This window comes from Heterostelium album (genome assembly GCF_000004825.1).
Source record: "Heterostelium album PN500 unplaced genomic scaffold PPL_scaffold8, whole genome shotgun sequence".
In the NCBI taxonomy this organism is placed as follows: domain Eukaryota; phylum Evosea; class Eumycetozoa; order Acytosteliales; family Acytosteliaceae; genus Heterostelium; species Heterostelium album.
In genome coordinates this window covers 1007946-1021262 of record NW_008805070.1, presented here as the reverse complement: position 1 = coordinate 1021262, position 13317 = coordinate 1007946, and the positions used below count along the sequence as shown (strand labels likewise).

Sequence of the window (13317 nt, the reverse complement as noted above, 5' to 3'; positions counted from 1 at the left end):
AAAATTATAATTATAAATAAAATAATGTATAAATATCATCATTATTATCTTTTTTTTATTTAAAAGATATCTCTAATATGAATTAATTTATAGTTTTTAATTCCTCTTGTTTTTCTTGTTATTTCTACTACTATTACCATTATTAAAACTATTATCACCATCCATATCTCTTTCTCTCTTTTTATTACCTCCTTTATTATTATTATTGTTGTTATTGTTTTTATGATTCTTGTTATTGTGACTATTACTATTATTATTCTTATTCTTATTATTGTGACTATTACTATTATTATGCTTATTGTTGTTGTTATTGCTATTGTTATTATTATTATTATTATTATTTTTATTCTTCTTTTTGTTATTATTATTATTATCATCATCATCGATATCTCTTTCTCTCTTTCTAGCATTATTTAAATTATTATTATAACGATTCTCCTTTCTGTCCCACTTTCTTTGATTTTCATAATCTCTTTCTCTTTCACGTTCTCTTCTACGTTCTTCCTCTCTGAATCTCTGTAGTGAATAGTTGTTATTTCTATTGTTGTTATTGTTGTTGTTATCATAATCTCTATCTACAGGACCACTTCCACGACGATCTCTATCTCTTTCTCTATCTCTATTATCCCAATCTCTATCTCTTTCTCTTTCTCTTACTCTTCCTCTATCTCTATTATCCCAATCTCTTCTATTATAATTATTATTACGATCTCTATCGTTGTTATTGAATCTATCTCTTCCTCTTCTATAATCCTTATGTTTCTTGCTATGCTTATTCTTACTTGACACAGATCTCTTGTGTCGTAGCTCTGCATCCTGATACATATTCTGATCATCAAAAGTAGTCCATCTCTCACCGAACAGTACATTCAAAATCTTTGCACCTTCCAAGTATTTAAGATATTCTCTTACACATTGCTGTTATGAATATGATATAATTAATAACTAATGACAACTAACCAACTAACTAAAGAGAGTACATACCCTTGGATAATGACCATATAAACCACATTTAAAACAAAGGAATAATGTACAAGATCTAGTGGAATGTCCAAATTCTCCACATCTAAAACAAGGTCTGTCCTTTTGCTCGCTACATTCAAAACTATAATGACTGTTGTGTTCTCCACAGTGATCGCATTGAATTGGTGCTTCTCCACCATAATATCTTTTCTGAGAATAGACAATTAATAGGAATAATAAGTATTAGAGTGATGATTTGCAAATCATTATAGCTATTGTTGTTGTTGTTTTTTTACTTACAGCAACTGGTTTCTCTCTTTTCGCTTTTTGAATCTGTTTATCCTCTACTATATTGATGATCATTTGATCATTGGTGTGCTCTTTTCCGTTTTGTTCGAAATCAAATTGTTGTTGTTGCTCTCCATCTTGTGGTTGCTCTGAAAATCTGTTGTATTGGTTGGTGATATGTTTCAATATGATGGGTGGGGGTGCTGCTTCGATCTTCTTCATGATATTCTCATTGTCTAGTTCACCGAGTGTTGCCTTGAGCATCAGAATGTCACGGTCATCATCTTCACCGCCGCCATGAGCGAAATCCTGTTCGTCTTCATCAAGAAACGAGTCATAATACTCTTTGATTGCATTGAAATTATCTTTACTAATATCACCAAGTGAACAAGGCATATTACTACCAGTGGATAATAATAAACTACCATTTGAAACAACTCCATTTTCATTATTATTATTATGATTTCTACTAATACTACTACTACTATTCATACTCTGATCATTATCATTATCATCCCAATCTCTATTTAAACTATGATGTATTTGTTCTATGAATGAAAGATCTTTGATTTCATCGCTTCTACTATTATTATATATATACTCGTTATCTTTTTTATTATTATTACTATTTCTATTTTCATTAAAGACTACTACTTTAACATTATCTATATTTGAATCTTCTAAATCAGATATCTTCATTTCATTTTCATTTTTATTATTATTGGATGTAAAAGATGTTGATGTTGTAGAAGTAGTTGTTGTTGTTGTTGTTGTTGTTGTTGTTTTAAAGTCATCTGATTCACCGTCATCAGATAGTAAATCAATTTGAATTGATGGTTGTTTATTCTTTTTCCTCCTATTGTTGGTTGTGGAAGTAGTTGATGATGATTGTTTAGGATTGAATATACTATCTAAACTACCATCATCATCAGAAATGATAATAGGTGTTGTCTTTTGTATCATTTCTGTTATATAATATTGGTATTCTAACAGTTTTCGCACAAAACGTCCAAACTTTTTTTTTTCTTGACTCGTCTAAATTGCAATTTTATTTTATTTTTATTTTTATTTTTTATTTTATTTGTTACAAAATAACTGTTTTTAATTTTTTTTCTTTTTTTTTAAATATTACTATCAAAAATCGAAAATTGTATAAATATCAGATTTTTAAATGATTATAACTAACCACTGACTACTTAACATTTTTTTTTATTTTTTATTTATTTTTTAATTGTATTTAATAGAAATTTATTAAATAAAAAATCGATACCCTTTTGGGAATTTAAAATTTTAATGAAAGAAATCAAATAAAACAGATAATAAGATATAATTATTATGTAAATAAATTCGGTAACGTAACATGTTTTGATTATCTGGTAAGCTGATCATTGAAAAAAAAAAAAAAAAAAATCATTGACGAAATTTTGGATCATTTTTTGTATTTTTATTATATTTTTTTTTTTTTAATAATCATCAGTTCCACCAAATTATACATCAGATTATTGCTAAATCAGACGAATAGCTTTAATAATATATTATTACCACTTTTAAATGTAATATCGATATTTTTACACTAGAGACTGAGACATTGCAATACTTTAATAGAGTTACAGCAAATATCGAATCAAGAGATGAAAAGCGATGAAAAACAAAAAAAAAATACAACATAAAGAATACAGATCAGATGGCATTATAATTTAGATTAAACAAAGATAGATATATAGTTAGTTACAAGATATAGTAGGAAAATGACGTGTAAATGATGTAAATCAATACAAACACTCATTTACTATTATTGTGTGATCTTTTTTTTTTTATTGATCAAAAGGCAAAAAAAAAAAAGTGATCACCATATCAACTAGCGAATTACAACACAACAATTTGTTCAATGAACAACCAATAATAAACCAATATCAACTAATAACATAACATAACAAAACATAACATAAAATTAAAAGACAAAATAAATAGTTTTACTAATTTGTTATAAAATCAATACTTATAGATTTATAAATAACAATGGAATTGTGCAAACTTAAGGAAGAAGCTCACAAGATCTGTCAACCAACCTGCGTTGGTTATTTGTCCGCCTACGATGCTTGCTCAAAGCGTATCGAGAAGTTGGTTGATGACGAAAAGGCAAACTGTTTGGGTCAATATTTGGAATATATCCAATGTTTAGATAAATGTGTAAGTGTTATATCTTTATATTTCATTTTTTTTTTTAAAAGAATTATAAAATGGTAGTATTAGTATAAGTATAAGTAGAAACAGAAAAACAGTAAATTGTTACAAATCAACATCATCACCATCCTCAATATATTATAGTTTTATAGTTTAGCTTTTAAACAAAAACAAAAAAAAAAAAAGAAAAAAAGAATACAGTAGTTAGTTTAATATCATAATAATAATTATCTATCTATATAAAGTACAAACATTATTTCTATTTTTATAAGATATACCTATTGTTTTATTGTTGTCACGTGTTAATGGTGAATGATGATGTGATGTTTCCTTAATTGGTAGTCCGTTGAAAGTTCACCATTTTAAGAAAAAAGAATATTTTATCATAATACTATTCTACAAATAACCTATTGGTAATTGTTTTCTATCAGCAGTTTTGATTGCTACTATTGTTAAATCAACCAATAAACTGACAAACAACAATGTGATCATTGCCAAAATAAACAACAACAATAACAACAATAACAATAACAATAACAGAACAACAATTACATCTACCTCAGCGGTGCCACATCACATTATCCTCAACAATCACCTCATCTCTATTGATCTACTCGGTTGGCAACCGTCAATCAATCGATCCTAATCTATCATTGTTAAATTATCAATGCTTTTATTTAAATCTCAACATAATAATTTACTACCACTATTATTACTATTACTACATTTATACTTTCTAAAGTAAAATATATATAAACAACAAATAAAGATTATTAATATACAAATTTATTTATAACTGCATATTTACAACTACTATTATAGGCTGCACCAAAGATTTTTGCTCAATTGAAATAAGAAGATTGAATAAAATAAAATAGAATATACATTTTAAAACAAACATATCCCCATCGTCAATAATACAATAGAAATTTAAAACATACCAACAAACAAATAAAAACCAATGTTAAATCAATGATCACCACCGACACACAAAACAATATAATTATTAACAAACACACACCAACATATTATACAAAATAACTATTTTTATCTGTTTTTCTAAATCTGATAAAATTGTTTTTGTTTGTTGTTATTTAGGTAATACTATTTTCAGACTGTTTTCATTATATATATTTAACGTATTTTTGAAGATTGAAAAATAATGATTACTGTAATGTAAATGTGGTGATCAATTGCAACTTCAATGATATCATTTCAGTTCATTTTGGAATTGATTGTTTGGAATACACTGATTTATGAATTTGGTTGAATGATTTAAAAAAACAAAAAAGGTGAGGTAGTGGTGGTTAGGTGTTAAAGTGGTTAGTGGTTAGTGATGGTTGGGTAACATGGGTGTGAAATCAGAGATTGAATGACCGAGATAATAAGTAGGTAATGTTTAGTGTAAAGGTAGGATTTCAACTATTGTTTGATTAAAAATAAGTGTGTTTTAAAAGATTGATAAATTCCAGACAACAAACACAAAAAAAAAAAGTAAAATAAAAAAAAAAACCTAAAACCATAGATTGATGTAGATGTTTGAGGTGAGATGAGGTGGGGAGGTTATACTACTTACAAAACAAAAAAAAGAGAAAAGAAAAGAAAAGAAAACTAAAAGACACGACACACTCTTCTCTTTTGAGGTTAAAATATGACAACTTTGGATCTAAATGGTAACAATGAGACACAATTATAATTTTTGACAACTTCTTTCTTTTTGTTTTTTTTTCTTCTACAAACACACACACCAGTTCACGATGATATCTATCCAGTTGAAAAGAGTGGATAAACACCAAAAATCAAAAAATAAAAAAAAGAAAAAAACCAAAAAATTGCTTGCAATACCTTCCTTCTTTGCTACAATCATTATTTGATTTCATATCAAATTAACCTTCATAAAGATAACCACATCAAAATTAAATCTGGAACAAAAGGGGTGTTTTTACCAAATCAATATTTCCAATTGTAGTACCTCCTGTTTTTGAGAATGTGCATATAGAAAAAAGATATCATTGTTGGTTAACTAACTTGATATACAAAAACAATCTGGAGTAATAACCACTAAACCACAAGGTTTTTGACTGTAGACATTACAACAGTGTTCTCTTAGATTTATGGTAAAAGTTAATAGTAAACAAATTGTTTAAACATACTATCTACTGAATCTTTTATTTTTGGTCACACTTATTTTATTGTTTTTATAAATATTGATCATTAATAAAATATAGTATGATATCATCCAATCATCTTGCTTTAATTTGGTTCTTAACTATCAATAGATTCTATATGATCGTATCTAACAAAGTTGTTGGTTACTATCAAAATTGGTGCCATCTGATATGGATGGTGAGCATGATGGTTGGTTGTAGGTTGTATTTAGTATTTTATTTTTTTTTAAATGTTGACACTTTGTGATTTTTTTTTAATTAAAATAAATACAATTTTGATTGGCAATACTTGCTTTTGGTTCTACTTACAGAGACAGAAGTGAGAATCTTTTGTGGGGGAGAATGAGAAGAATCAAACAGGGTTCATAATAAAATAGATAGTTCTATAGTTGATTCATATTTATGATAACACCCCATTATCGATTTTGAATTCTTTCATTTGTCTCCCAACATTAAGCTCCTAAAAAAAAAAAAAAAATCATTCTGATTTCAAGATGATGGAATATTATATTAATAAATCAAATTAGTTTAAAATTTGGAATATCTTTTGAAGCAATAATCAATCAGTCTTATATCTAATCATTCAAACTTCAGAAAGACAACTTAGTACCAAGAATTTGAATTCTTTTATTGTCTAAAAAATTTAAAACAAAATATAAATATTTAAAATCATTGTTTTTTTTTAGTATATAATCTAAATTATATATATATTTATAAATATATATTTACAAAAATAATATTAACATAACAATAAAATGAATTACTTTATTTTATCAATATTAATTTCATTTATTGGATTTTTAATTGTAAGTTAAAATTTATTTGATTTTCAAAATTTTCTTTATATATTAATAATGAAATCATTTTTAGTATCATAAAAAAAGAACAAATGGAATGCCACCAGGACCTTTCCCATTACCAGTATTAGGAAACCTACACCAACTTGGTAAAATGCCACATAAAGCTTTGAAAAAGTTTTCCGAAAAATATGGTGGTCTCACTACTATTTTTTTAGGAAGTGTTCCAACTGTTTTAGTTAGTGATCCAGTAATCCTAAAGGAATTGATTATTACCAAATCAGAACAAATTATTGATAGATATAATTCTGATTCTGCACAAATCATTGGACGTAAGTTTAAAAATTATTTAATTTTTTTATATCTGTTTCTAATTTAAATAATTTTATAGAGGAAAAGAATTTATTATTTGCTAAAGGTCCATATTGGAAGAAATATAGAAAATTATTCACTGGTGCAATGACCAAAGCGAGAACTCATAATATTGCCTCTAGAATTGAACAACAAGCTATTAATTTGAATAATTTTTTCGGAAATTATGCCGCCTCTGGACAACCATTAAACCCACACGATTATATCAGAAGATATAGTTTGAATGGTGTTATCGATTATTCATTCAGTGATTTCGTCGAGTATGAATCGGAAACCGACCATATTGTTATCAAGGCAGCTGAGATTATGGAGGAAATTCTTGCAACTGGTAATCCACACGATTACATTCCTTTCCTCAAACCATTCTACACTGCCAAGAGAGAGGCACTGGGTAATGCTGTCGGACAAGTCTGGACATATTGTGAAGAAGCTATCAATATCCATCGTAAGTCACTAAACGAAGAGAAACCAAGAGATTTGCTTGACCTTCTCTTGATGGAATGGGATAAATCCGACGAAAAGGATTTCTATGAGGACGATGGTCTTGCCAAATGTCTAACCGATTTGATTGTTGCTGGTCACGAGACTGTTGCCATTACCTTGGGTTGGTTAATCATTTTCATGGTCAACAATCCAGAGATGCAAGAAAAAGTCTATGAAGAGTTAGTCCAAGTAGTTGGAAAAGGTAATCATCCAACTCTTCACCATAGAAATTCGACCACCTATTTGAATGCAGTTCTAAAGGAGACTTTGAGAATTCGTACCGCCGCACCACTTGCACTACCAAGATCCGCCGTTGAAGATATCGAGATAGGAGGATATACGATTCCAAAGGGAACTCAGGTGCTTATGGCTGTCTATGGTTTGGCAATGGACGATAATCACTGGGATTCACCAGAGGAATTCAATCCAGATCGTTGGATTAAGGAAACCTCCTCTTCTGACTACACATATATTCCATTCGGTCTTGGACCAAGAATGTGTGTCGGTATGGGTGTTGCCAAGGATGAACTTTACTATGCTGCTTCACAGATGTTGATTAACTTCAAATGGACAAGTTGCGATGGCAAACCATTGGATGACGAAGGTGTATCTAGAATTGCACTTGAATATAAACAATATCAAATCAAAGTATCAAAGAGATAAAATTGATTTATATTTATTTTCTATTTTTGTTACAGTAACAAAAAAAAAATAACAAAAACAAAACACTTATTTATTCACAAACTAATTAAAAAACCAAACAAATAAAATGTAAATAGTAAATATATTTATAAAACTATCCAATTATTTATTTCCAAATACAAAGGTTAATTTCAAAAGAAAAAAAAAAAGTCGTCGATGATGTTTATGAAATAGTAAAGTTTAGACACTTAACTATTCGAATAGGTTATTTGAATGTACTTAGTTTTTTTTTTTGAAATTATTACGTGTTTAACATTACCTCGGTTGGATTGATTGGTTGATGGTATCTAAATATTTAGACAACAGATAAACCACCATCGACAATCAAATTTTGACCAGTGACATAGGATGATTCCTCGGACAAAAGGAATAAGATTGGCTTGGCAATTTCTTCTGGGTCAGAGAAACGGTGGAGTGGGGTGATGGCTTTGAGACCGGCAACGGCTTCTTCAGTTGGAACGTATGATCTCAACATTGGGGTATCTGAGGCACCTGGCAATACGGCATTACATCTGATACCACTTGAACCGTACTCAGCAGCGGTACTCTTGGTTAAACCGAGCAAAGCGTGCTTGACACAACTGTAGGCAGAGTTGTATGGGAAAGCCAATACACCAGCAATCGAACTAACGTTGACAATACTATATTTTCCAGCACCTTGTTTCTCCATAGCTCTAACTTGAGCTCTAATACAATTCCATGTGCCTTTAATATTGATATCAATCTAAAGAAATGAATTTTAATTAATATATATTGGTTTCTATATATATCAGAACTATGTTCTATATTTTTGGTTTAATAATATATTTACCATCTTGTTAAACATTGATTCTTCATATTCACCGATACGAGCCATCATACCGAGAATACCAGCGTTGTTGACGGCACAGTCGATTCTACCGAATTGGTCGATGGCAGTTTGAACCATAGCGTTTACTTGCTCGGCATTCGAGATGTCACATATGGCTTCGACAACTTGGACAGAATCGTTGGCTTGCTTCATCAACATGATGGTGTCCATCGAAGAATTGACATCGGCAACAACTACCTTGGCATTCTTCTTGGCCAACTCTAAACATATTGCTCTTCCAATTCCTGAAGCACCACCGGTTACAACTACAACTTTACCTTCCATTTTGCTTATTATTTATATTTATATTTATTTGATTGAAAATAGATACTATATTTTAAAATAATGATTGTTGAAATTTGAATTCATAAAGTTTAAATAAAACATTTGTTTGAAATTTGGTTTTGAAAATAATTTTAAAAGTTTGACTGGTTTGAGCAATGACAACATCACTACTATTTTAATAAGTTGATCACATAATACAATCATATGATAATCTTTTTTTGTAAAAATTTCGATAACTTTTTGTGCTTGATTTATTTTTTTTTCAAAAAAATCATAGTTTTCAAAAAACAAAACATATCAAATGATGCAATCGCAACGACAACAATCACTCTTTCATAGACATAGTTTTATTTTTATCTTATCTTTTAATAATATTTAGTATAACCTTGTTTTTAGGGGTGAGTGTTGCTCTTTGATAGATTTCAAATGGGAATCTTTCATTCCAGGTGAATTTGTAATTCAAGATTAGTTGTGATATGATGATCTTTGATTCCGTCATACTAAATCTTTGACCTAAACAACTATAGAAAAAAAAAAGTTAATAAATATAGATTAAATTAAACAAAAAAAAAAAAAAAAAACATCATCATATGATGATCACTAATACATTACATTCTTGGTCCAGATGAAAATGGCAGATAGTTATAGTTGGTATTTACATTTATGCCATCCCATCTATTAGGTATGAATTGATTTGCTTGTTTCCAAACCGATTCATTTCTATGCATAGCATATACAGATACAAGTATCATACTCTATAACATCAAAGTGAAATATTAATACTTTAGTTGTAATTATTATCATTTTGTAATTTGTAAAGTTTAAGTTAACTTACTTTTGGTGGTAACTTCCAAGCATCTTTACTGGAATCATTTCTTTTGATTGTACATTCGGTTTTTGATGTTCTACCAATCATTGGTGCTGGTGGAAATAATCGAAGAGTCTCCAAAATGATCCATTCTAAAAGAGGTATGTTTTGAATGTTTTTATCGCCACACAGTTGTTCGTACAGCTGCTCTTGTATCTCTGGGTGTTTCGATAGCAGTGCCAACGTAAATGTTAATGCATTGGCAGATGTCTCATGTCCAGCCAATAAGAATGTCATTATATTACCAATTAACTCATCTTGGGTCAGTTGTTCTTCTTTGTTATTTAATAGATGATCCAATAAATCTTTATTATTATTATTATCATTACTATTCTTTTGTTGCTGTTGTTGTCTTGATCGAATTTCATCTAAAATCAAATCTTCCAATTCACTAATGAATTTGTTTAATTTACGATCGGATGGCAATGGTATGTATTTGGAGAGTCTACGAATTGGTCGTATCATTTCGTTGAGGATATAATCAAAGTTTGAGGTCGATCCTTCTCTACTGAATTTATGACCAATTGAAAGCATACCTATGATATCATAGGTCAATGATGTCATGGTTGAATGTACTTCTATTTCAGAGTGTCGTTCGATATTGCCAATTAATTCTTTGGTAGCAGCGAGTATGGTAGATTCCATCTTTCTCACATTGACTGGAGAGAACGGCACCGACAAGATATCCCTATGGCGTTGCCAACGCGCACCTTCCGCCATCAGTATTCCATCTCTTGCCAGACGAATCAAGACACCGGAGCTATCGGGTGGTTTCTCATAGTTGTCGGAATCGGTGAGTAATACCTCTCTGGCAATGTCGGCGTCTCTGGTGAACAACATCGGTAAACCAAAGAAAGAAACACAGTAGCTATCACTTGCATATTGTTTGAACCATCTTAAAACAGTGTTCTCACTTCCAGTGTCAAATAAACTTTTATCGACATCGTCGTTTTGATCGCTACCGATGACAGAACCACCTTTTCTAAATTCATAGTAGTTCAACAAATAGTTTGCGAACCACTCTAAAAATGATGGACCACTTGGTAAATATTTATTTTTTGTAAAGTACCAATCATTTAGGTGACTGATCACCAACTATATTTATGATTAATAATAAGTTTAAAGAAAATGAAATGAAAATAATAAAATACATACATAAACTAACCATATTAAAACTCCTAATATAATTGATTGAGAATCTATCATTATTAATTTATTACCTTTTATGAAAAGGTGTTTTGATCAAAATAATTTTAAATTAAGCAACCTAATTCAGACTTTTTTTTATTTTTTTTTATTTCATTTTTAATAACAAGATATTAATTGTACCAAAATAACTTTGTGCAATCTTTTTAATCAGGAGGGTTAGATAAAGAAAGAAAGATATATCATAGGATTTAATTATTTGTTTTTTTTTTTTTTTTCAAAAAATTTTTTTTTATCATTTCATTTGTTTGTTTTAAAAAACGAACGATTTGTCTTATCATAATGTATATAATCTGAAAAAGATTTGTAAATAATAATATAAATATATAAAATTATGTCTTTTTGTTTAAAAGTTTTACCTAGGAATGCATTAAAAATAAAACATTCAGGTAGTTTAGTTCTAATCAGAAATTATAATAGTGGAGGTAAACAAACACAACGATCAATAAGTGAGAGTTTTACATATGCAAACAGCGTCAATAAGAGAAATAATAATAATAGTAGTTATCAAAGGAGAAGACATGATATAGACGAGTTGTTCTCTTCGAGTAAAACCAAAACGTTTGGTGAATTAAAATGGGATGTCCTAATTCAATCACTCTTTGATAGCGGTAAGCATCAAGAGGTCATCAATTCAATTCAGAGAACCAATCTACAGATGTCAACAAAGATCATGACACTGGCAATGAAGTCATTGCTCGAATTGAAGCGAATCAACAGTGGTGTCTCGTCAACAGCTTCACCAACCGGCTTTACAAATGATCTTCGAAGTACAGAGTACTTGATGGAGGACGGCAACTCTAAATCACAGGAGCACTCCAACTTTTTAATAGTTATGCTAAGAATCATTCAAAAGAGATATCCAATGGAGGAGATACTTCAATTCCTCAAGGATATGGAGATTCCAAAGGATTTCGAAATTTTCAAATCACTTTTTGTCGAAGCAAGACCATCGCATGTCATTCAATTAGAACATATATTAGTAGAGTTTGGTGGTATGTAGTTTTTAATAAGAATTGGAAACAGCTTATTTTAATATAAATTAGCATATTCATTAATAATAATAATTTTAAATTATAGGTAAAGACTTTATTCCACCAGGATCACCTGAACAAGGTGCTGTATTTAGAGGATATATATCAACAAACGACTATGAAGAAGCATTGAGAAGATTCAATTTATTACATCCTAGCGAAATTACATCACATTTGATCAATGTAATGGTTACGGCCTTCATTGAGATCGGAAACTATGAAGAAGCAAAAAAGATAATGTTTGCCAATAGACATCTCTCAAAGAAACCATCATATCTATTGACTTCAATCAAGTTATGTTTAGCATTGGGTGATTTAAAAGTAAATAATAATAATAATATCTATTATTAATTATGACGATTTTTTATTAATAATATTATATTTTATCTATTCTATCAGATGGCAGGTCAATTTTTATTATTTTGTATGCAAACAGGATGTTCAATTCAACCGAATCTCATACAGGATGTTTTGTTGATGTGTGGTAAATATAAAGAGTTTGAAATGGCAGAGCGAATATTCCAAACAGTCTCTAGATCGAATGGTGGTGGCGATGGTGGTCACAAACGATATTCATTTGAAGTTTTGTTGGGTATGATGTTGAATATCTACAAGGATCAACCTGATAAAATGAAACACTACCGAGAGTTGCTTGTGAAACATCGTATTTCAAAATCTACCAAACGAGAAGATGTTTTGGTAGCAAAAGGTGTCCAAATTCGTTCCAATCTCCATGAAGATGCAGAGTATATCAAACATAAATTAGAGAGTGCGCCTCAATTCAACACATTGGTTAAATTTAGCTTGAAGCAATCATCAAAAGCAAAGAAGATTCAGAGTGAAGGATCTAATAGTATACCAAAAAATCATCAAGAATAAATATTTATTGATAAACAAGAATGTTTTGATTCAAAATATAAATATTTTATACTTAACTAATTTGACAAAATAAACTTTGTAAATGTTCGAGTTCACAGGACATTAATGACTTATGAATCTTAAATTGTAATCAATTTTCGAATTTTATAAGAAATACCTTGGAATATGGAAACTATCAAGAATACTAACAAATCACAAACACTATAAATATTATAAATATGTAACTAATAAAAGTTGT

General features: G+C 29.3%; 6 protein-coding genes across 6 annotated transcripts; 3 read left to right on the top strand and 3 right to left on the bottom strand.

The window, feature by feature from the left end:
- Positions 1–96: 96 nt before the first annotated feature.
- PPL_08037 (uncharacterized protein) lies at positions 97–2454 on the bottom strand (the record flags this gene model as incomplete). The annotated part of the gene is made up of 4 exons (XM_020578866.1): positions 97–918; positions 985–1173; positions 1264–2216; positions 2445–2454. The coding sequence occupies 4 exons, from the start codon at positions 2452–2454 to the stop codon at positions 97–99; spliced, it is 1974 nt and encodes a 657-aa protein (XP_020431330.1).
- Positions 2455–3270: 816 nt separating this feature from the next.
- On the top strand, positions 3271–3509 carry uqcrh (ubiquinol-cytochrome-c reductase hinge protein; the record flags this gene model as incomplete). Its single annotated transcript, XM_020578865.1, has 2 exons — positions 3271–3441; positions 3483–3509. 2 exons carry the CDS (start codon positions 3271–3273, stop codon positions 3507–3509), a joined length of 198 nt encoding a protein of 65 aa, XP_020431329.1.
- A 2265-nt stretch (positions 3510–5774) lies between these two features.
- CYP516B1 (cytochrome P450) lies at positions 5775–7918 on the top strand (the record flags this gene model as incomplete). Its single annotated transcript, XM_020578864.1, has 3 exons — positions 5775–5800; positions 6488–6732; positions 6792–7918. The coding sequence occupies 3 exons, from the start codon at positions 5775–5777 to the stop codon at positions 7916–7918; spliced, it is 1398 nt and encodes a 465-aa protein (XP_020431328.1).
- A 334-nt stretch (positions 7919–8252) lies between these two features.
- Positions 8253–9092, bottom strand: PPL_08034 (SDR family NAD(P)-dependent oxidoreductase; the record flags this gene model as incomplete). Its single annotated transcript, XM_020578863.1, has 2 exons — positions 8253–8681; positions 8769–9092. 2 exons carry the CDS (start codon positions 9090–9092, stop codon positions 8253–8255), a joined length of 753 nt encoding a protein of 250 aa, XP_020431327.1.
- A 52-nt stretch (positions 9093–9144) lies between these two features.
- CYP525A1 (cytochrome P450) lies at positions 9145–11166 on the bottom strand (the record flags this gene model as incomplete). Its single annotated transcript, XM_020578862.1, has 5 exons — positions 9145–9262; positions 9594–9613; positions 9752–9847; positions 9928–11055; positions 11116–11166. The coding sequence occupies 5 exons, from the start codon at positions 11164–11166 to the stop codon at positions 9145–9147; spliced, it is 1413 nt and encodes a 470-aa protein (XP_020431326.1).
- A 334-nt stretch (positions 11167–11500) lies between these two features.
- PPL_08032 (tetratricopeptide repeat protein) lies at positions 11501–13079 on the top strand (the record flags this gene model as incomplete). The annotated part of the gene is made up of 3 exons (XM_020578861.1): positions 11501–12161; positions 12247–12521; positions 12600–13079. 3 exons carry the CDS (start codon positions 11501–11503, stop codon positions 13077–13079), a joined length of 1416 nt encoding a protein of 471 aa, XP_020431325.1.
- Positions 13080–13317: the final 238 nt, after the last annotated feature.